General features: G+C 26.1%; 1 protein-coding gene across 1 annotated transcript; it reads right to left on the bottom strand.

Annotated features, from left to right (window-relative positions):
• Positions 1–5460: 5460 nt before the first annotated feature.
• Positions 5461–23747, bottom strand: LOC145839006 (ectoderm-neural cortex protein 1-like). The gene is made up of 3 exons (XM_082946620.1): positions 23522–23747; positions 22163–22246; positions 5461–6866 (listed from the first exon to the last, which is right to left on the bottom strand). The coding sequence occupies exons 1-3, from the start codon at positions 23745–23747 to the stop codon at positions 5461–5463; spliced, it is 1716 nt and encodes a 571-aa protein (XP_082802746.1).
• Positions 23748–24348: the final 601 nt, after the last annotated feature.

Genomic DNA, 24348 nt, shown 5'->3' with positions numbered 1-24348 from the left:
ATATTTAGCAGTTTTTCTCTTCAGAGTTGACTAAAAAGCTGTATTTGGTCATAGTCTAGGAGTTATCTTCAGAATAAACAAGCAAAGTTTAAGTTTCTATCAAACTATAGTCAATCAATAGTTATATTCAAAAAATACATCTTTTAAAATTTTAGTTAATGTTTAGTGGTTATTATATAAATTTTAGACATATGTGTAGTTTTTTTTATGGAATATAATTAAAATTTAAATAATAACAGCTTAAGTATATTTAAATTTTTTAGCAGAGAAACATTTAAAAATGAACACAGCTGCATAAGAATATTTTACTATTTCCATTTTGTTATTAATTTATTAACTTGTTTAATTTTTGATAAATTTGTTACTACTTGAGCAATTAAATATTAAACAAACTAAAGACTGTGTTTAAGATAAGATTTTTAAAGGTATTTTTTTATTTGTTTTATTATTTGAATATGTTATTATATTACAGTCAATTACTAGTTGTGATGTCTAACTAAACTACATACACTGCTGTTTTAGTTTGTAAAATAATTTTATATAGTTAGGATTTCATAAAGAGTAGTTGTTTTAAGTAAAACGGTTTGCTCTTTTAATAGCAGGTACATGTATTGACTGGTTTCCTGAAGCCTGTGCAACCCCTAAAAAACAAAATCAGAGATAAAAAACAAAAGTCGTTGCTTAAGAAAAACTTAACAAATGTTTATAATTTTGCCTGTGCTGTATTAGTAATCACTCAAGGATGAATGTTGGACTCTGAACAAATAGAAATGACTTAGAGTTTTATATTTGCAAGTGTTCAGCTTGTATTCAGCTGAGCAGATTTTAGTAACATTTTTATTGTGGTGTCACATTTAAATCAAACCTTTTGAGATACTATTTGTGATTGAAAACTCATTCTTGAAAGCAAAGTATTTTAAATAAAAACTGCTAGGATAATTAAATAAAAGTTAATTATGAATTTCAACTAGAAACTATGATTTTTTTTTTAATTTTTAAAAGTCAAACCACTGTGAGGCAAACAACTACTTAAACCATGTTTATTAAATATGTGCATTAACTATTTCAAAAATATGAATTGAAAATAAGTTACTAATTAGTTAAAATAATTTATTTTTTTCAATCCAATGTTAAAATTTATCAGTTTTGTGTTTAAAGTGCAAACTCATGCGCCAAACTATTGTACTCTACAACTAATAAATTTTCAAAAAGTTAATGCTGTTAATAGTTAAAAAACTCTAAGTTGAGAAAAATATAGGTTGAAGTAACTACTTTAAAAAATGAAACTTAACTAGTGTTTTAAATGTATGTGAGTTCATAAGAAGTGTTTTATATATAAGTTGAACAAGTGCACTTATTTTCAAAGAAAAGTAATTTTTTAATGACATAAAACCAACCAAATAAAAGTCCATAATTTATATAAACTATAGATACATTAACATACTGCAGTCTTCAACAAAATTGAATGGTTTATTAAAGCTATTTTAAGAAAGTAGGTATTTTTAGTAGTGCCAATTATTGATTGTATGACTTGTTTATCCTATTGTTTGTATTTTTAGATTAAACACTTAGTTAAAACAACGGTCGATAGTTCTACATACTTCAAGGCACTACTTTACCTGCTTTTGTTTGTATGCTCGTCATAAAAAAGCGTTAACCTTACAACAACAAAAAATATACTTATGAAGCAACTAGATTTCTAAAAAACACATATTAAATGACCAAAGTTAGTTCTATCAAAACTAAACATTAAAAAAAAATATTTCTTATTGCAGACCTTAAGGTAAAATAAGTTTCACTAAAACTTTTATATTGTACTTGAAAATTTGCAATAATGTACTTAAGCATCTATAAACTTATTTTACTTTATTAATATTTTCGTTTAGAATTAAAGGATTTTATACAGTCTAACCATATCACATTGTCAAAGGTATCAAATCAAACATGACAATACAATAACAAACTTGATTTTGTTTTTATACTTGTGAAAAAAAATCTTTGCATTTGAAACAATTCCGTAAACTTATATTTATGCTAACACTTACTAGAATAAAAAAAAATCTCCTTTATTGAAGAAATAAGTTTGTATAACAATAATTTATTTTAGTAGTTCTGAGTGTTTATCCTAATTTAAAAGAGTAAATCTAGTTGTATGTTATTAAACGCAAGCATTTATAAAACTTGAACACTTACAAAAAATTGAATAATTAAACAAAATTAAAATTTATCTAACATTATTTTTCACAAACGAAAATAAAATCAAGTTAAAATTATCAATTTTAGTTTAATTTAGAGGCTATATATTAATATATTTACGCAAAATGATTGAGGACATATTTTAAATTGATGTAATCTAAAACTTTAGCGTGATAGATTTGAAGACTATACAGTTTAAAAATTATTTTTACCATTAAAGATAAAAAACAAAAAATAAACAGAAACAAAGTTTCGTTTTTATACTGGTTATCGATTTGTTGCATATAGTTATGTTGATTTAAAAACTTTTAAAATGTTAGATTCTTTACTTGAGTAGCTTAAGCTTTTTTAAAAATTTTCTGTTAATTTTTTTTATTACTATCGTTTTTTACTACAGCATTATGAATCATTCCTTTTTTTAATAACTTTAATTTGTGTAAATAAAATATTTTCTCGGAAATGAGCACATTCATTTTAAATATTACAATTTAGTTGTACTTAGGTCTTTACATGTCTGTAAAAGTTTAAAAAACGAAAAATTGTAATTCTTTATTATATGATTTGCTTTGTACAGGGTCTGCAAATTGGGGCCTGAGTGTAAAATACAACTTCTGCAAAAAAAAACAAGTTTAAGTTTGTTGATAAAATTTTTCACAAATATACTTTTATTTTGCTTTTGAATAAATCACGCTGCCTATCTTATAACTATTACATTGCAGAGTTGAAATGCATCGCGCCATCAAAACGAAAGTAAGAAACTGGTCGTAGGTTATTTCGGATGCCGTTGTTGTTGATTATGTGTTAAAGTTCAATATTTGTTACTGTTTAGTTTACCAAAAAATGAACTGTATTACTTATTATGTTTGTAAAAACAATATTATACAGACTAGTGCGTGTCATCTATGATCTTAAAACCAATTTAAACAAAACTTAATTAGAAACTAATGTAAAAAATAAGGTAATAGATCTTCTTATTTTTCATTCACAGCTTAAAAATATTTAAAAATAACTGAACTAGATTTTTAACAAACTTTTTTTGGATAATAAGCTTTTTAAATGTAAAGTGTGAAAAAGTTTTACTTTTTTAGTTAAATAAAAAACACGAAAAAACTTATTCAGACATATTTTTATGTATCTTTTTAGTACTCTTGAGTTATTTTGTTTTAAAAAAGCCAAACTTCTAAGCTGTGTCTACAGTTTTAGTAAATATTATTTGTATAGCAACGTATAAAAACAAAGTATAACTTAACTGTGTTTTTTTTTTTGGCAACTTTTTACTAGAAATTTTTTTTATAAACCATTCGAAGAATACAAATCACAAATGAATTCATCAACGGCCTATTTTTTAAAATCATTAAATAGTTTGGCCTTCTGTGGCCCCTTTGCTGCTCATTTCCCCCTAAATTTTTATAATGGCTCCCTAGGGAGCCACTAAGCCCAGTCTAGGAAACCCTGCTGTATACATTTTTTGATTTAAAAAACTGGGACACGCTTAGTTCGAAACCACAAGCTATTCTCTCAAATATCAACCGCTTAATTACCTTTGATCAAATCTGATAACCGCTTACCAACCAAGGGTGAGAGTCAGGGATAACAGTGTCAGTATAAAAAAAAAATTAAAACAAAAATATGTTGTTAAAATTATTTACAAAATAATAAAACTTTTATACTTTGGAATAGTAACTTAATGCGTAAGATATTCTCTCAAAGATGGTTAGTTTATAATGAGTAAACGACTATTTAAACTCGGACAACTCGAGTTCTTACAAAATGTTTGAAAGCAACAAATTAAAAAGCAAGACATATTTGAATAAAAAAAATCTTAGGTTAGGTCTAATTAATACCTATATATATTTTTTGTTGCTAAAATTTAATTATTTTTATAAGATACGCTAATAAGCTAAAAATATAATAGTTTCAAGTAAATAAATAAATTTTTGTGTCTTAATTTTTTAGTTGTTTTACCTACAGACTTGTTGTTTCTTTTTATTTATTCAACTAAACTACTTTTTGAGCTGTGACCATTTAACCATTTTTTAAACAGAGTTTCTGCAATTTCAATTTTCAGAATATGGACAGTCATATAACCGTATCATGTATAATAAATAACGATTATTAAAGTTTTATTAGTAATGAATTAGGACACATATTAACTATTAAGAGAGTGTTTAACTTATTGTACTTAAAATACTAAAAAAAAGTTAAGAAAGGGTTATCCGCCACTTTAATCAACCTCTTTTAAGCGTTATCTATTGAAGTTGCTGATTGTGAGTGTAAGCTATACATAGACTATATTGTTAATAGTTCTTCTAGAAATTTGTCATATAAAAGTAGATAACTATTGTTTATAAGAAAATAATGAAATTAAATCGTTTATATTTGGCTTGCAACAATAAGTTTAGTATTTCAACAAGTGTTTTTAGTCTAACTTAAACATTAAAAACACTTTATTTCTTTTGTTAAGGTTGTTACAAGATAGCCTAAACGAAAATTTTAAAATTATAAAAAAATACTTTTAAAATATCTTTTAAAACAGTATCAACCCAAAGTTCTGATGTTACATAAATCATTTATTAATTGTAAGAAACAAAAATGCTTTCCGGTGACAGTAAAATATTAGATGTTGTACCTTATCATTAAACTTCTATTTTATTAAAAAATAATCAAAAACTTGAGAATTTTAATAATATTTGTTGCTAAAAACTATAACCGATATTAATTAAATTTATGCGATTTATTTTATTGTTATGTATTTAGTTTATTATAGATTAACATTATTTTCATAATACATAATTGTACATTTTGTATACTAGTACATATAATAAAGTCTAACATACTTTATATAACTAGCATCAAGGGTCTTTAACAAAATTTTAATGAAACAGTCAACTTTTACAAGTTAAAACAGTTGTACTTACATTACAGTTACATTACAGTACATTTACATTAGTTGTACTTTTTGTCTTAACTTTCTGTTCATGTAAAACTATACTTATATATATAGTATACGATAATAATTTTATTAAATATAGATATTTTAATCTATTTAAATAAACTACTTGTTAGTTTATCCTTTAAAAAATTTAAACTGATACCTTTAAATTTTTAACTAGTCATTAAAAGTCTATAAAAATAACAAATACTTTCCGCCAAGACTTACATAACTTTTATTAAAACTAAAATATTATAAAACAATTTCAGTATAAAACAGGTTCTAAAACTTATAATCTACAATCCACATATTTTGCACATCCTTGCACGATTCTAGTAACACGGTACTTTAGCGCAGGCAAACCCAGTCTTGCCTTTCAAAAAATCGCTCGACGTTTCGGACCATTCGTTTTTGTCAACGTCGTAGCAATATACAACACCAATAAAGCTTGCATAAGCATAAACAGCACCTCCGATTGAAAATAGCGGAAACGTGCGAATGGACGAAATGTTAGTTGACTTGAGCGTGACGAAGTTTTGACAAGTTCCGTCGAAAACTTGCGTGTCCAGCATTCTTCCAATTGCGAACAGTTTAATGCCGATGGAAAATAAATTTTTCAATGCTTCGAAGCCAAACGTTACCTTGACTTCATTGAGATTCGGCATTGAAGACCAAGAGTCGCCAAGAACATCGTAGGACTCGACCGTGTTCAAGTGCTCAAAAAGTTCCCAGCCCGAAGCAACAACAATGTTTCCATTGTAAACCGCAGATGAATGTTCTGCTCTTGCATGCTTCATTGGAGCGACACTTTTCCAACTTTTTGTCTCTGTATCAAACTGTGTGCAACGATTTACAACAAAATCATCAAGGTTACTACCTCCGAGAAGGAAAATTTTATTCATAAACGCACAAACTTCGAAACGTTTTAACTTTCCACTTGTTTTAGTTACTCTGCTCCAAGTTTTAGTTGAGGGAGAATATTTTTCAACGTGCACCACATAGTTAAAGTCAAAATCATTAGAACTGTCATGTCCTCCAAACAAATACAACTCACCTTTAACAAAGACAGCTTTGGAATGTTTTCGACTGGTTAGCATACAAGGAAGTGCCTTTGGATTTTCAGGAAATCTTGGATCAATTTCGTAGACATCTTTTGAGTATCCCCTTCCTGGTGCCCCTCCGCTTAATATAACTTTGAATTTTTCTTGGTAACAATGTCTAGCTATAGAATAATTTTCACTTCCGTTTTCCACCTTCAATGCTTTTTTTAGTATCAAACTGCATTCGTCAATTTTTGAGAAGTTGGTTTCCTCGGTCAACAGATGATTTAAAGCAGAATTTGTGAGCAAAGTCAGTCTGACTTTGAGTAAAAGATCTTTGGCCAGTTTTGACCGCTCTTTAAGATTGTGACCAATCCAACTGTTTGCTGCTTTAGACACTTCGAGTTCTGAAGTGATATGCAGTTGAGAGCTTGCCAATATTTTTGAGACGAGATCGAACTTTAGTTCTAAAAAGCTGCTTTGTTCTGTTACTGTCGTAAAACAACGCTGTATTAATTCAAAAATAGCAGGATTGTTGCCATTAAAGAGTTTTGTTGACTGATACAAAGCAAGCACGTTGTTGACTGTTATTTTATCTTCAACATAATTGTGCAGTGTGCTCTTTACAGTTGAGACTAGAAGAACTTTGTTTAATTTTAAAGTCTGAAGAAATTGTTCATTGTCAGACTTTGAACTACCTGTAGTTGATTTAAATGTTACTAATTTAACTTAAGTAATAATAACTTTTTATATATAATAAAAAAATAAAAATAATACAAAAGAAGTTCAAAGCAATGACGCCTTTAAAACAAATGTATATATACTATTTAAGATGAATTAGTTTGACACATATAAGAAAAAGTAACAAAATTTTAAGTTTTGAAAAAGCGTTTTAAAAAAGTTAGGAAAAAAATCTATTTATATTTAATTTTATTTATTCTCTGTAAGTTTATTTTTACAGCGGATGTTTTACAGTGTTTTTAATTTTTCCTATGTCATATTTTTTTATTTTTCTTTGTAAAAACGAATTATTATTATTTTTTAAAATGAATCAAAAATAAAATTGTTTTCTTAGAAACTTAGAAAAAGTATATAAAATTTAAACTTCTGTTTTTTAATACTATATGTACAAAACATACGATACAACTTACAATAAGGAATTATAAGTATCAGTATATAAAAAGTTCTATTTAGTATAGAAAATAAAGTGTTTTTGTAATAAAAAACGTTAATGAGTAAAAGTATTTAGTTATTATGAAATTAATAAAATACAAATCTCAGCAAATTCTGTCAATTAAACTTTTAATTGAATTTGCAGTAATGTAGATTATTTTTTTTAATAGCTTTAAAGTATTTACTAACTCTATATATAATTTTATAGCTTTGCTTTTAAAAGTTAAGACATGTTTTATTATTTAAAAATGTTTGTAATATTTACATAAATATAAAAAGTTAATTTTTGTGCCATACATGTAAATCTTAACTTTTTTTAAATAAAATCATAGTTTTTTATTTTGATCAAAGTGATTAAACTTTACATTGTTTCAAGAAGTCTTCCGAAATTTCAGCTCTAGGAAATTTAGACAAAGCTTCTTGTTTAATCAATTTTCTTATTTCACTGTTTTTCAATCTTGACAACTCTTTTGTTGAAACTTGGTGATTTTGTGTAACATTTCGAGACATCTTACTATATAGTCCTACTATTTTAACGTTGAAATAAAATTTTGTTTGTTATTTTTCAATGTTATCCTAGTAGTTTACAAAAAGTACTATAAATATGTAAAAATCTTAGATAGTTTAAAAGAGAATAACACTTTTTACACTAAGAAATGTAGGCTTTTGATTACTTTATTCTAAGCAAAACATCTGATTTGTAAAACTTTTAAAAATTTAAAAATTTACAACTACCTCCGTTAACTACTAGCTTAATAGGTTTGACTTAACTAAATATAAACAGATAATATCTAGTTAAAGCTATTTAATTTATGAAAAATTACATAACATATAACTGTTACTATTTACTTTAAAGTTTAAAAATTTACATCAAATACATCAAAATTACAGATTACCTACCATTACAAGTATCTGTATTTAATTACTAATAGTTTATTAATACACACATTAATGTTCTATAAAGTTCATTCGCTATTCAGTTTATTATGTACTGAGTATTTACTTTTTACTGTTACTAGTGTTTAAGGTTGTAAATTTCAATTTCATTACTTAAGATAATCATTAAATGTTAAAATTAGTAAGATTTTGTGGTTTTTATAGGAGCTTCTTAATAGTTTACACATAAATAGCGTACACTAAAGTTAAAAGAAATGTTAATTCATTTATTCTTAAAACTAAAATTTTAATTAAATTCAAACATGTTATTAATAGAACTTGTTTCTGATAAGTTTGTATACATATATAATATATAGATAGACAAATATCTTCAATACTTAGTATCAGTGGCGTCGCGTGGTATTTTTTTTAGGTGGTGCAGAATTTTAAAAAAAATCCCCTTCTTTAAAACTCTTTTTTATCTTAAATAAAGAACTTTTTCTACAACAATTACATTAAATTGCTAATGTAACTTGGGAAATTTTGTTTAAAAATAAAACATTTAAAAAAAAAAATTATTTAAGAAAATAACTTTTCACAGATTTTAAAAATTCAATATATTTTTTTAGATATAGCTGGTCAAAGTCAAAGGCAATAAAAAATTCCTTATGGGAGGCACAAACTAAAACAGCGCTTAAAAAAATGTTTTACCCCCCCCCCCCTTTTATGCCCTTAAAATCTACTTTAGAATTATTTGACTGAAATTTTTTTATAAAGTTTTAATTTAACTACAACTCATCTTTTATCAATATAAAAAAATCATATTAACTTTTGAGATATGGTAACTCACAGTCAGAGGTACAAAGGAATCCTTATTAATATAATATAAACTCAAACAAGAAATAAATCAAATCAATAAAATCGTATCTTTTTTTTAATAAGTTGGCCTCAAAATCTTTAGATGTTTCTTTTATAAAAAAACAAATTGCTGAAATAGATGTTTGAAACACTAAGAAAAAAAAAGTTATAAAAAAAGTTTTTTTTTGTATATATAAAATTATATATTGATACTTAAAATTTAAAATTTCTCTTCAACAAAAGTAAACAAATTTTATAAAACTTAGGATGAAAAAGTTTGATAAAAATTGCTTTAAGAATGATGGAGAATATAGGTTTTCAGTAAAATTGTATTCTTTTGCTGTTTTGATTTGCTCCTTATATAATAAATCATTGTACTCTCTGGCTTTGACCGGTTGTAACTAAAAGTTTAATTGGAAATTTCAAGTTTATTAAATAGTAACTATTAGCTTTTTGAAAAAGTTAAAACAACAACAACACGTAAAAAAGTGCCTATAAGCCTTCCCCCCCCCCTTACCCCTCACTATTTTGCACTTATTTTTTTACAAACATTAAGATTTTTATTTACTTTTTTTCTAATTTTAATGTTTTTTTTTGGAGGTTTAAAATTCAATAGTTTAAAAGGGTATCTTTTCTTTATTTAATTTTAATATGTTTTTCATTTTGATGACAGTATTTTTCTCAGTAGCTCAATTTTTTTAAGTTTAGTTGGTGAGGCTGTTGAACTTTTAAAGAATTTTAAATATAATTTATAAATAAGTAACCCTTATAGCAGTAAAAAATTGGTTAGTTAGTTTTCATGTGGCCATAGGGGTAAAACACTTATTTTTTAATTTTAGATAAGCTTGTTATTTTCAGAGTAAAAAACTAAAACTGCTTTAGTCAGCCTGAATATTTTTATAATTTGGTCTGTTTTAATTTATCTTGGGTCATCTTGAGTCTTTAACATTTCTAAGTTATCCTGATTATGAGGCAAGGCAACCATGTTTCAACAATTTTATCTAAAAATTTTGCTGTGTTTATGAAAAAATTAAACCAAAAGTCATATAAAGTAGACTAAATTTTCCTAAAATGTTAAACTACTCTAAGTAATCAAAGTTTCTAAGTTAAGGCTATTTACTTTATTTAAATATGTGACTGTTTCAATAATACTAGTTTTCATTTAATATAAGTCTAAATTATTTTTCTAGTGAACTAGAAGTTAATAATAAACTTCTTATTTTTTTTCAGAACTTAAACTTTACACTTAAATATATTTTAATTAAATATTTTATTAATTTTATGATAACAATAATCAATTATAATTAAGTTTATGTATGCAGATTAAAATAAAAAATCAAATTTCTTAGACTTTAGTGATTTGAGGTTCTTATCTTTTTTTTTTCAAAATATTTGATTCATGACAAGTTTTGTTCTTTTATTGTCCAGTTTTAATAGAAGTGATCTGTTAAATTTAAAAAAACCATGTGGGTATATAAACTCAAGTTTAATCCTTTGCAGTAGCTTAGCTTTGTTTTTATTTTATGTTTACAATAGCTTGTAGATGACACTTAAGCATGTCCTGTTTTAGGGAATTTTCAACAAAGTTTACTTACCGCAAGATATTGATTTTGCGGTAATTCTTGAAGAAATTTTGCTTTTTTGAGTTCATTTGCGGCAGTCAGCTAAGAGTTTGCGGCAGTGAAGTGGGCAAAATGGTCGTTTTCAAAATTGGAGTTTTAAAAGAGATTTCGTTCTAAAAAATAACGAAAACGCTACAGATACTTTTTTTTTTCTTACAAAATTTCAAGGTGGTGCAGTTGCGGCAGTGCAACACCCCACGCGACGCCCCTGCTTAGTATCAAATCTTAAAATTCTGAAAAAATGTTAAACTAAATACAGACTAAGATGAAGACGGACCACTAAAAAAAAGCAATAAAATCATCAAATAAAAACCAAAATATTAAGGAAGTCCGGTAAAAGTTAGGGTATAAACAATCTTAAACTGAAAGTGAATTTGAGGGGAAAATAACTGTGATTTGTTAAAAAATATAATAAGAATATCTACAGCAAATTGGAAAACATAACGAAAGAATTTTACAAATGATCATTAAGCGTTATTGAAATTCAAACAATTAAATAGAAGCTGTTAATAAAGATGAGCAAATTGGACAACTTTAAAGAAAGTTAAATGTTGAGATAAACGGTATACTTTACCTGGGTCAGATAATAACAGGTAGATGATGTTAATATAGTTTAAAAAAGAAATACAGTTTGTTTGAAAATTAAGTAAGAAAAGTTAAAGACAGGAAAATGTTTTCATGAATATTTTGGTAAAACTATTAAAATACTAAATATACCAATACTACGCAGCAAAAAAAAATTAAAACATAAGACTTTAACAAAATGTTTAACATTTTTATACGGTTTTTATACATAAAATTTTAAAATACATAGTTATAAGTTTTTGAATAACAATTGATTATCTATAGTATGATAGAAACTTAAACCTTGCTTATTCATTCTGAAGAGAACTGCTAGACTATAACCAAATACAGCTTGTAAGTCAACTCTGAAGAGAAAAACTGCTAAATATATTTAGGTAATTTTTGAATTCCACTTTGAAAAGGACATATCCCTAACATTCAGAAGATGTCACAACTTTTAATATAATTTGTCAAAACAAATATCAAGAAGATGTCTTGGATCAAACAGGTATTTCCTCTTTAAACAAGGAATCTACGAAAAAATAACCAAACCTAAGCTGTACTTTGTAGGCTACTCTTAAGAACTGTGGATAAAAAAACAAATAATAATCTAATTAAGATGTTCTCTTATCATATTTTCAAAGAGTGACTACCATTAAATACCAACTTTTTTTTTGATAAACAAAACTTTTTTAATGATAATTAACGACCAAAAACATTCATTATTTTTAATTAATAATAGCTTTGCCTATAATTATATTAGGAGCACTATATGCATATTATCATAAGTTTTAAAAATGTAAAAAGAAGCTTTTAGACCACAAAATTATCATATATTGCTATATATAAAACCTCTAAGAATTTTTGCATTTTTGTTTACATATGTATTTGTAAATTTCAAAATGTACAAACTCGCAAGTACAAGCATTATACTTAAGTAAACATACATGTTTATTTTTAAAAAAATTTGTAATTATTACTAAAACTTTTCTGTTAAAAATTCAAAAAATTTAAATCTAGAGCTTGAAAATTATTAAATACTCTAACATAATAAAAAAGTTTAGGCACAAAACTTTTTGTTTAACATATAAATTAAATTTTGTGCATTTATTTACCAGAAAAGTACAATATTGTTCAATAAAATTTATTTAAATATTTATACTTAAATTGCAAGTAAATATATTTAAATCATTAAACTATATTTTCTCTAATATTTTCAAAATTAGGTGCTGTACAATCTTAGTTCAAGTAACTATAGTACTTAGTTATAACCGACAGGTTTACTCACCAAACTAAATTTCTTGTAGCTCTAATATTGCATATAGTTGCTAATCTACACCAGACTTGGTAAAATTATTAACTTAAAAGAAACAAAAATTTATTCGCTCCAGTGCTGATTTGGCATAAAAGCTATAATATTACAATATTTTAAGTTTTAAAACATAAAATGTGATTTAATAGAAAAATGAATTCAAGAACTATCTTAAGCATACTAAACTTTTATTTACTTTTATTTACTTTTAAGTTTCTGAAATTTAGGGTATTAACATATGTAAGTAAACGAAAAATAGTTTTATATTGATTTAGACTTTAACAACTTTAATTGATTTTAAACATTCTTTTGTAATTAATCACTGAACAATTGTTCAATAATGTTCCGTTTTAGCTAAACATAGTTCTTTTTAATATACAAACTCTTTTTTGATATCTGGGAATTTTAACATTTTTGTAATGACATGAATCGTGTAAAATGTGGACTAGGGTTGTCTAAAATAAAAACTTCTCGATACTGATTACTACGTTTTTATACTTTAAATGAGTAATTTTATGAATCTTAATGTAATTAAAAGGCCAATTTCGATGAGGATTATCTTCAAATCAGGTCATTTATTAATATTGACTAAATAAAGTAAACATTTATCTAATCACTACTTAAAGCTAAAATAATTTTTTACAACCCAAATAGATAAAATAATTTTTAACATATGATCGAAATATATTACCTTTTACTGAACAATGTTAGTTTATCACAGCAATAATATCAACAAAAACCTCGTTGAAGATTTAGCTGCAAGTTTTAAAGACATTTTTAATAGCTAAGTCTTAAAATAACAACACTGTAGAATTATCTTATAAGGACATAACTAATTTTTAAAATAGTTTTAGTTTTTTAAAATTAAGCGTTTTATTAAAAAACGTACAAGTAAGTTAATTAAAAATTTAATTACTTTAACTTCTCTAAGCATCATACAGTGAGCTCCTAATATAATAAGATTATTTAGGTTATGTTTGTCTCGTTAAACAGCTATGTTTTATTAAAGCATATATTTCTAAAATTTGCATTTATAAGTACATGCAAAACCGGTAAACATAAAAAAAAACTAAGTTTTTATTAAGAGTTTTATATGTTATCCATTTTTATTGAGTATTTTTTATGTTATTTAGTGTTTATGTAACCATAAATTTACTAGCTAAAAGAGAAAAAAACAAGTTTATATAATCAGCACAGTCTAGATTATAAAATCTTACTTAGAATCTCTACAAAATGAATTCGGTGTTAACAAGAATCAAACAACAATAAATTAGTAGGTTTTGTTTTAATGGTACTATTAACACTAAAATGTTATTAAATGACAGCAGTAAAATTCTTAACGACTGTCAAAAATTGCTTAAAAAAACTTAAGAGATGTTCGTAATAGTATCAAAATAAAAGAACTGATGTCTCTGTTCACTTAAACAGTTTTTAAGTATTTTTCAAAATTAAATAAAAAAGTTGAGTATTAGTTAGATATTTAACTACTTGAAAAAAATGTCCTTCGTCTGAAAGGTTTACAGGGTTATGCAGGTGAAAGTTTGAAAGAAAGTTTTAAGAAGGACTTAAACTTTAGTTTAGTGAAAAGTATACGCCTAACACTTATTGGTATTCCCAGCCGGTTTACTATCATTTCTAACTCGCTATCATTTCTAACCTGATCATTTCTAACCCGATCACTTCTAACCCGATCATTTCTAACCCGATCACTTCTAACCCGATCGTTTCTAACCCGATCACTTCTAACCCGATCGTTTCTAACCCGATCACTTCTAACCCGATCACTTGTAACCCGATCACTTCTAACCCGATCAATTCAAACCCGATCACTTCTAACCTGATCACTTCTAACCCGATCACTTCTAACCCGATCATTTCAAACCCGATCACTTCTAACCCGATCACTTCTAACCTAATCATTTCTAATCCGATCACTTCTAACCCGATCACTTCTAACCCGATTATTTCTAACCCGATCACTTCTAACCCGATCATTTCTAACAAGATCATTTCTAACCCAATCACTTCTAACCCAATTAAACCCGATCATTTCTAACCCGATCATATCTAACCCGATCGTTTCTAACCCGATCATATATAACCCGAAATTTATTTAGCCGATCTGTATTAATATATATATATATTTTTTTTAAGATAAGGATTTGTTTTAAAAACAATTTAATCTCAACAAAATTGATTTTTGGTGAAGTTTAGTTTATTTTGTTTAAAATAAAACCTAATATTCAGATAGCTTTTGTTAAAATTTAATTGTTGGTATTAACTGGTTTATTTATTGTTTTGACAATAAGATTTAAATTTGGATTTTTAATGAAGTGTAGTTAATTAGTTTTAAAAAGCATTAGGAAAAGTATAAGTCTTTTGTATTCTAAGGATTAAATATTAAGTTTTGATAGTCGTCAATGTAAAAAATATAATAAGTATCGCAGCGGTTAAAGTCTATTCTGTACTTTCTTTTAAATATGATTGATATTTGTTTTTAAGTGTAGAAACCAGATTACCAACTTGCCTTTAAATTCAGGGAGAATTTATATGAAATACAACTTTTTAAAAATATTAATATCAGCGTTTATGGAACTTTAAAAAATACAGTTAATAAAATTTAGTAATTGTAATTATAATGGTGGTTTCATTTAAAATTGATATCATTAAGTTCTAAGTTCTTTAAACGAAAGTGTATACTGTTTAATACAAAGCCAAAAGTAGAGGTAGAAGGTTTTTTTAATATTCAGAACTTGTCATTTACTCGAACTTTGATTTAATTTTTATTCTTAAATCAACTGGTAAATTGTATATAAAGATTAACTGTAATTAAGTTATAATTAATTATAATAAACTTAGTCATGAAAGTTTAGTGTCGAAAACTTATTATTACGCATTTTTTAAATTTATGTAGGGCAAAATAAATTTACATTTTTCATAAAAATTTAAAAGTTTTCAAAGTTTAAAATTGCAAAAACACGATTATTCTCACGATTAATAGTAGATAATTCTAAAATTATTTTCTTGATATCTATTGAAAATTATTGTTTTACAGGTTTTCAAAAACAAAAAAACTTTAGATTATTTAGCGATCATTGATATGAAATGTAAGTATAAATTATAAGAGTAAACTATATAACTTAAAAACTTATAACAAAATAATAAAACCATTTTGTATTGTGAAACCTATTATATAGGTTTAAATTTTTGATAAAGAAAAAACTCATCATATTTATAGAAGTTTAGAGGTGAAAAAAACCACCGAGAATAAAGTCAATAGACTGCAAGCTGGCTTTACAGTAATGAATAAAAAGTAAATATGTTTTGTGTAATAATCGTCTGGAAAAAAATTTTATTCAAAGAAACAAAGAACTTAATGGAGTTTTTATAAAATTTTGCTCCTAATTATAGTTAATTTAACTATAATTAATTTATTATTCTATTCAAAATGTTTTATTTTTAATACTTATTTTGTTTTTACTTTCGTTATTTCAACTGCTTATAATAAAATAATAAAATAGAAATGTTTGTCAATTAAAGTACTAATTTAAGTCGCAATTAAAACATAAGCGAGATTTAATTACCCTCGAACTTGTTATACAAATAAACTTGTCTTTTTAACTATTAGTGTTAAACAATTTTTTTTTTGCTCTAAAACTAAGTAGGAATTTATTAATGATGTGAAATCTAGACGGTCAATCGACATAACAACTTTTGCGGTTTAGTTATATGACATAACTGTTTTAATAGCTAGTTTCTATAAAAAACTAGGCTTTTCAACTTAATATAACAAAAGTTTTTAACTTCTCCTAATGTTGGTTTGAATTCCATTATCTTATTAGGCCTATGCAAGTTGCATAACAATTTGTATAAGTTATTACGATGAAACTTAAAACTACACTACTATAAAAGGTTAATACATTATTAAGCAATAATAAAACATTTACGTCAGACTTTCAATGTAGTTTTTAAACCGTAATATAAAAGTTTTTGTATCTGAATATTACAATTGTAAGAGTTTATTTTTTAAAATTTGCTAATGTTAAAACTATTGTAGTCACGTTAGTTACAATAAGATCCAATTAAAATATAATTATCACTGCTCATTTTAAAATCCTACAAAGAAGAGTTCAAAATACTTTAAAGTAAACAATTTAGTAAAATGTATATGATTAACGAAAAACGTCTCTTAAAGTGTATTGAAAAAACAAAAAAATAATAGAAAAAAACTAAAATTATGTGTAGCTAAAAAAATAAAAAAAAATGAGGTAATAAAAATATATTAAGATTATGTTAAGTTAATACTAAAATTAAAATTTATACTAAATTTACGTAACACATTAATATAATTATGTTTTAAAGTAACTAAAAGTTTAATTTTTTATTTTTTATTTTAATGGCTTCATTAAGATTAGTTTGTTTTTGCATGAAATCCAGATAAAAAAATTAAAACGTAACATAAGTAAATTGGGTTAGAAACGATCGGGTTAGAAGTGATCGGTTTAGAAATGATCGGGTTAGAAATGATCGGGTTTAATTGGGTTAGAAGTGATTGGGTTAGAAATGATCTTGTTAGAAATGATCGGGTTAGAAGTGATCGGGTTAGAAATGATCGGGTTAGAAATGATCGGGTTTAATTGGGTTAGAAGTGATTGGGTTAGAAATGATCTTGTTAGAAATGATCGGGTTAGAAGTGATCGGGTTAGAAATGATCGGGTTAGAAATGATCGGGTTAGAAGTGATCGGGTTAGAAGTGATCGGGTTAGATATGATCGGGTTAGAAATGATCGGGTTAGAAGTGATCGGGTTAGAAGTGATCGGGTTTAAAGTGATCGGGTTAGAAGTGATCGGGTTTGAAATGATCGGGTTAGAAGTGATCGGGTTAGAAGTGATCGGGTTAGAAATGATCGGGTTAGAAGTGATCGGGTTAGAAGTGATTGGGTTAGAAGTGATCGGGTTAGAAATGATCGGGTTAGAAGTGATCGGGTTAGAAGTGATCGGGTTAGAAGTGATCGGGTTAGAAATGATAGCGGGTTAGAAATGATCGGCTCCCTTCCCAGCCATACATTGTTTTTAACTTGAAACATTCCTTGTAGAAGTTTTTGGTAGTTTGGTCTTTATAGTTTCGCATGGAATGGTGTGTGTAGTAGAGTTGAAAGCTTTGTGGTTAAAGTAGGTTTGAACTAGTTGCAGTTTTGTTTTGTTGCAAACTCGACTGCTAATTTTGTACGCTTTGCTGGACAGATGACTTGTTTATGAAAGAATTTAAAAGAATTAGTTGTTATTTCTGACTGACCAGCCTTAATCTGGTTGGTTGCTATCACGTTGCTTTGTGGCATTTGAAAAGATTTAAAGTAAAATTGTTTTAGTAATAACAAGTTTGAAATTTGGACTAGCACATGATTTTGGGTGGATGATAAATCCTTTGAGTTCCTGTATGTTGAACTTGCTGAAATTGCTATTGATATTCCGAAAGAGTCAGTAAAATGCTTGATCAGGAGAAAAGCGTCTTAGATGAAATTGCGAGCGTCACAGACTGTTTATCAAATTCGTGTTAAGTGTACATTACAATTTTTGCTTTGTAAATCTCTATTTTGTTAGTCGCTGTGTTTACAATGTTTTTTCTTTTAATATAATTGAAGTCTAAAGTTTATCATAAATATTTACTTGAATTTATTTGTGATTAATTGAGATTATAGATAGGCATAACTATAACACTTTAAATATTGTTTGTTTAGTCCTAGTAACATTATTCGGTTGATATCATTTTCGATAGTTCATATGGTGTAAGGACGTAGCTTGGTACGTTTCTGCAAATCTACAGAAACGTATAACGTATACTTATGTGCGAAAAAACTTGCAAAACTTGTTGGTTACTATTGACTACGTTCAAGGTTTGATTTTAAAACCAATATAAATGTTTTTGAGTTAAAATGTGATTTCTTATACTTATTTTTAATGAGTGTTTTCTGGGTTTACACAAGTGGCATGACATAAAAAGTCATAGGGGGTGTGGAGCAAAATAAATTTTCTTGTATACAGTTATCACTCGTACTTCAACATTCCATTTTTGATGTATTAACATAACTGCATATTTTCAGATTAAACTCAATAACATTAGGGTTAGTTTAAATTGCTGTGTTCCCGCTAGGACGTGTTATTTCAGATGTTTTAGTTTTTGCAGATTCGTAACTTTTTTGAGCTAGCTACGTCCCTGATAAGGTGTATAGTTTTGAGGAGAAATTTCATAAAAGCTACCGATTAGCAATAAGGCTTAAGTAATGTTTTTTTTTGAGACTAAAAGTTTACACTAGAAGTTTTACTCGGTTTTTTTTTTCATAAATGACTTTTTTTGTTTTTTGCTTTAAGCATTCTAAAAACTATGTTAGTTTTATGCGGTCAGTTTTGTTATTTTTTTTTAGTAAGTTTTAAAAAATTTATTTGTTTTTACGTCTTAAATAAAGCTTGAATCAATTACACATCTATTCTTTTTACCTCCTTTATGTGATATGTCATTATTCTATTGAAAATTAAAATGAGCTGTTAGTGGATTAACTTATGGTAGCTACTTATAAATACTTTTTAGGGAAACGGGTCTAAATTGCACGAAGACAAAAGTGCATGAGGTTACTAAATTGCACGAGGGGACTAAATTGCACGATAACAAAATTGCACCAGTGCACAAAATTGCACGAAGACACAAGTGAAAAAAAAATGCACGAAGACGATTTTGCACCATAGGTAAATTTCGCCGAGTTACATTTTTGCACAAGAGTAAAAAAACACAGTAAAATAATAAAATAAAAAAAAACAGAAAAAATAAACTAAAAAATAATCTAATAACAAAAAAATTACTGACCGAGGGTAAGGGTTAGTGATAACAGTGATAGTAAAAATAAAAAATAATCACGAATAAAGTTATAAAAATATTAAATTAAAAAAAAGAAAATTATTAAAAAAAAAAGCTATCGATCAAGGGTAAGGGTAACAGTGATAAGAAAAACACTAATAACATGAAAAAAAAATTAAATATAAATAATGTAAAAAATAATAATAATAAAAATTAGAAAAAAAAAGTAAATAAATTACCAATTGAGGGTAGGGGTTAGAAGTAACAGTGAAAGTAAAAAAAAAACTAAATTAAAACAAAAAAAAATAACAAAATAATAAAAGAATTTAAAAAAAAGAAAAAAAAAAGTTTAACCCGAGCAAATTAGTCTTCGTGCAAAAGTATCTTCGTGCAATTTTGTGCCCTCGTGCAAAAGTATCTTCGTGCAATTTTGTGCACTCGTGCAATTTCTTCCCTTCGTGCATTTTTGTACGCACGTACAATTTAAACAGCAACCCCCTTTTTATAAGTATTTTTAGGTTCTAAAATTATTTACTTATGCTTTAGTCAGGGTTGCCAAGGTGTTATAAAAATTTTTTCAGGTTTTCTGAACTTTTTAAATATTTATAAAAAAGAAGTTTTTTAGTTCAATTTAGTATAAAACTAGAGTAAGGCTAAAAAAAGTGTCTTCAATAGTATAACAACACTAAAACTATACTGTAAACTTATTTTAAAAGTGTTTTAATAAAAAAAATGATACAAGTTTTTTAAGTATTATGACAAATCTATGTAACTAATCCGAACTTGACTACCTAAAAACAAATTAAAATAAAACGGTTTTTAGTGATTTTTGTTCGAAGTTCCTTTTTTTTTCAAAGTTATTCAGTTCGAGGTTTTTTACGCCTAATTGTTAAATTTCAGGCATTTCCGTGTTTTTGGCAACCCTTTTAAGTAGGTATAGTAGAGAAGCTAAATAAAAATTTTAATTTTTACGCAATATTTTAAATACTTAAAATTTAGCAAAAAGTTCTAGCACTTCAAATTTTCAAACAATCTATATAATCATTTGGTAGATGATACACATTATTAAACAAAAATTAAAAATGACAGGTCGTAAACTAGTATCTTTTAACTGAAAATGTCAAAAAGCAGGTGAACTTCTAAAATACTTGAAGCTAAAAAAGATTCAGTTGCTACATATAATACCGTGTTTTTTTTCTATTCACCATAAATATATTTTTGTTGTAAACTGCCGCTTAAACTCTTTTATTAGCCCATTGTGTAAGGAAGCTACTAAAGAGCATTCTAGACTTATCAAGTTGTAGGCAACTCTTTGGCGCTTGCTAAAGTTAAAATGTATCCCCTCAGTTGGTAATAAATACTCAATAGACCAGCAATGTGATTTAATTTTCTCTGAAAATTAGTAGTCAGAAAGCCGAATTTCTAGCGACGCGAATTTAAAGTTTCGAAATCCGTTTGTAACATAAGTAAGGCCAGTTGGAACTAGGCAGTTTAAAGAATTTATGCATAGATCACATTTTGATTTACAAAAAATTAAAAACGAACCGTTAAAAATAAACATTTAAAGAACAAGTTTTACTTTAAAGTAATTAGTTTCCTTTTTAATAGTTAAAGACAAGTTATTTTAACTTAATTTTTTATAGACAGTTGTAGTCGACGTATTCATCAGAAAAACCTTATTGATTTATTTTTTGTAATTTAGTTAATTAAATTATTTGTATAAAGTTAATTTTTATAACTTCTTTTATAATTCTACTTTACATACTGTTACAATACAACTACTATTAAAAATTTATTTTAACTTGCCTATTTTAAACTTTAGAACACACCTATTTTCTGAAACAAAAAATAAACAAAGCTAAAACAATTTAGGCAGCTTTTACTTTAAGTCTAAACACTATTGTTTAACAAGACTTTTTAACTTAGAACAGCGCAACTCTGGTCCCTTTTGAGTAAAAGAATTCTATTTAAGAGCTAACAAAATAAATTTCATACTAACTCGCAGATTTCTACATTTTCTTTTATATTTATCATTATGGATTTAACAAAAGTTTGAACTGTGTTGAAAAAATTAAGGTTAATAATAAAGTTAGTACTAAACAGGGTTTTTCAACTAATCTTCATAATCGCACACTAGGCAGAAAAATTAATCGTCCTACTCTACTATATATCACACCCTTACTGTTAATAGCCCCCTGACGGCTAGCATGTTCGTTTTTTTTTTTGGAACCACTAGCTTATACAAGTATTTGTGTTATTATCGTAAGTAAATATAAAAGTATATTATTGCAAATATATAAAAAATAGTATAGAAATACACAATAAGTTGTAGTCGTTTAAAAATAATAATCTAGTGATTATATAAAATTTATCATAATTTTGAAACATACCTAATCTAATAAGCATTAAGAACTTATTCTTATATACAAAATTATTTAATAATATACATAGTCTTTATACACGACCAAAATAATTTTTGTTTGCATTATTTAAATTAATTTAGTAATAACTTTCCCATAGAACTTAAAAAAATTTTTATTCAAACAAAAAATTTAAAGTGGCTTTTTTATTAAAAACTAATTTATTTTACTTATACATTGAACAATCTCTTCAAGCACTAAGTTTAAAAAAAAAAATTAAAGACCAAATATAATTTTCATCAGTTTAACATTAAGCTAATCGATCTAATATACCGTTTTTTAAATCAAGTAAAGTTGATCCATCATCAAGCACTTTAACTGTCTCTTTCTGGTCCTGCTTTTTTTTGAAGATCCTCATTTTGAGTTTTTTCAGAGTCCATGTTAGAAATTACTCTGACAGAGTCTGTAAATTTTTTAATTTAGAATATTTATGTTTTGCTTTGAATTTTACTATTTAGCAATATTTCATTGAAAAACACATATTACACAAACTTTGTAATTTTGACTGTTTGAATTTTAAGTAATACAAATATTACATTAAAAAATAAAACTTTAGAACAATATTTTTCTGAAAAATAAAATTTAATAGTAAAAAATTAATATTTTATAAAAGTTATTTGAGTATTTGAAGCATTAATGTCATTATTTTTATTGTTAAAAACTCAAAACTTTTTGCTTTTTACATTTAAAAATAGAAACTCAGTAAAATTGTAATTGAAAACTGATTTCCATGGTTGTTGCACAAATATATTGCCACAATTTTTAGAGTTACCTATAGCAGGGTTTCCCAAAGTGGGCTATGGCAGATATTCAGAGAGCCATGAGCAGAAAAGAGGGGCATGAGGTCATTGTTTAAAACTGACACTAGATGTTCAGGAGTTGTTGATGAACAGCAAAATAAATAGGTCTTAGATGTTTTTTATGGTAGTTTTGAAACTTACATTAGATATTCTGCAGCTGCTGATGAAGAGCAAAAAAAAACGTCTTATTTATTCTTTGGTAGTTTTTGTGTATTCTCGTTGAAGGGGACCATGGCTTTTTCAATTTCTTTTAAGGTGCCATTTGAAAAAAAGGTTGGGAAACCCTGATCTATAGTGATCTACTGTAACCAGGATCTTGCTGTTTCTAAATTCAAATATAGATCCGGTAGAAAACTAATTTTAGCTAATGAATCTTAAAGTGAATATTTAATCTAGCTAAATGTTCTGAAGTTTTTGATGTAGAGCAAAAAAAAAATTGCAGAGAGTTTTGAAACTTATACTATTTTTTTTCTAATTCAATTAAACTTAATATTTTATGAATATTAAAAGTTAGTGGATAATTTGGATTTAGTTTGATACTAATTGATGAATCCGGTAGATCACTGTTTAACTCAAAAAGCATATTAATTGTAAGTTGCGATTTTTGTTTATATTTTTGTTAAAAAATGAATAATTAAATTCAATACGAGAAGCTTTAGAAACATGAATACTAACTTACGTTATTTTTATACTAACTTGGTTGTAGTCAATCTAACTTGAAAAAATAAAGATAAAAATAAAGGATTAAACTACTGCATCAATCATTGAAATTAAACTATGACTCAAAAAAATAAAAGAAACCGTATATACTAAAAAGTTCCTCTGTCTCTATTAACAAAAAATTGAATTTTTAATACTAATATGTATAACTCTTTCACCCTTATTAGCATTCGACTTCCTTCCTACATTTCTCTCTGATTCATCCTCGTCATCGGAGTCGCTGATATGATAATCCGAGTGGCTCTTGTGAGCCTGGTGAGTTATTTCCAACCAATCAGCTGCGTCTCGATCAGCGTTCACACTAAGCAAGGCTGGTTGGTGTTTTTTGACAAACTTGAAAAATTCTGGGTTGGTTGCTTCCAGTTCTTCTACCCATTTGCCCATATTTTTGAATATAAATTTCTGAAATTTAACTAGTGTCACAAAAAAAAATTCCAATAAAAATCGATTATAAATGCTTGGTTACGAATTGTTTATAGGAGTTCAAAGACTTATTTATCTTAGTTAAATATCCATGTTTAATTATATAAAATAACACAAGAATTATTTTCGTTTGTAAACTGTTTTTAAAAATATTAGACAGTTTAAAATGAAAATTACTAAAAAAACAAAACTTTGGTTTAACTGAAATATCAATCCAAAGTTTTTTAGTACATTTGATTATTTAAAAAAGTTTAAAAAATATTTTCAAATTTTACATAAATTTTACATTTTACTAAGTTTATATTAAAAAATAGTATAGTAAACTTATAGCTATAAATTATAAATTTAGAAACATTCAGAAAAATGAGATGTTGCCTTTAAAAACAAGTTTTCAAACAAAATAGTTAGAAAATAACAAAACCTGACATTTAGACTTTTTTCAGTTATAATTTTTCTTTTGTGTATAAAAATGTTTGATAAAAAAAAACAAATTAAAAAAAAATATACTTTTCAATGCACATATTTTTTTTTTATTGTAAAAAGTTTTAGTACAAAATTTATC

The sequence above is a fragment of the Thalia democratica genome, chromosome 6 (assembly GCF_965202585.1).
Source record: "Thalia democratica chromosome 6, ktThaDemo2.hap1.1, whole genome shotgun sequence".
In the NCBI taxonomy this organism is placed as follows: Eukaryota; Metazoa; Chordata; class Thaliacea; order Salpida; family Salpidae; genus Thalia; species Thalia democratica.
The sequence above is the reverse complement of the archived record's forward strand: the minus strand, read 5'-3'. Positions and strand labels throughout refer to the sequence as shown.

Coding starts and splice junctions, on each gene's coding strand:
- LOC145839006 (XM_082946620.1), bottom strand. CDS start 23,747: ATGGGCAAATGGGTAGAAGAACTGGAAGCAACCAACCCAGAATTTTTC. Junction 22,247..23,521: donor GAAGTCGAATGCTAATAAGG/GTGAAAGAGTTA, acceptor AAAAATTTACAG/ACTCTGTCAGAGTAATTTCT. Junction 6,867..22,162: donor AGCAGGACCAGAAAGAGACA/GTTAAAGTGCTT, acceptor AATCAACTACAG/GTAGTTCAAAGTCTGACAAT.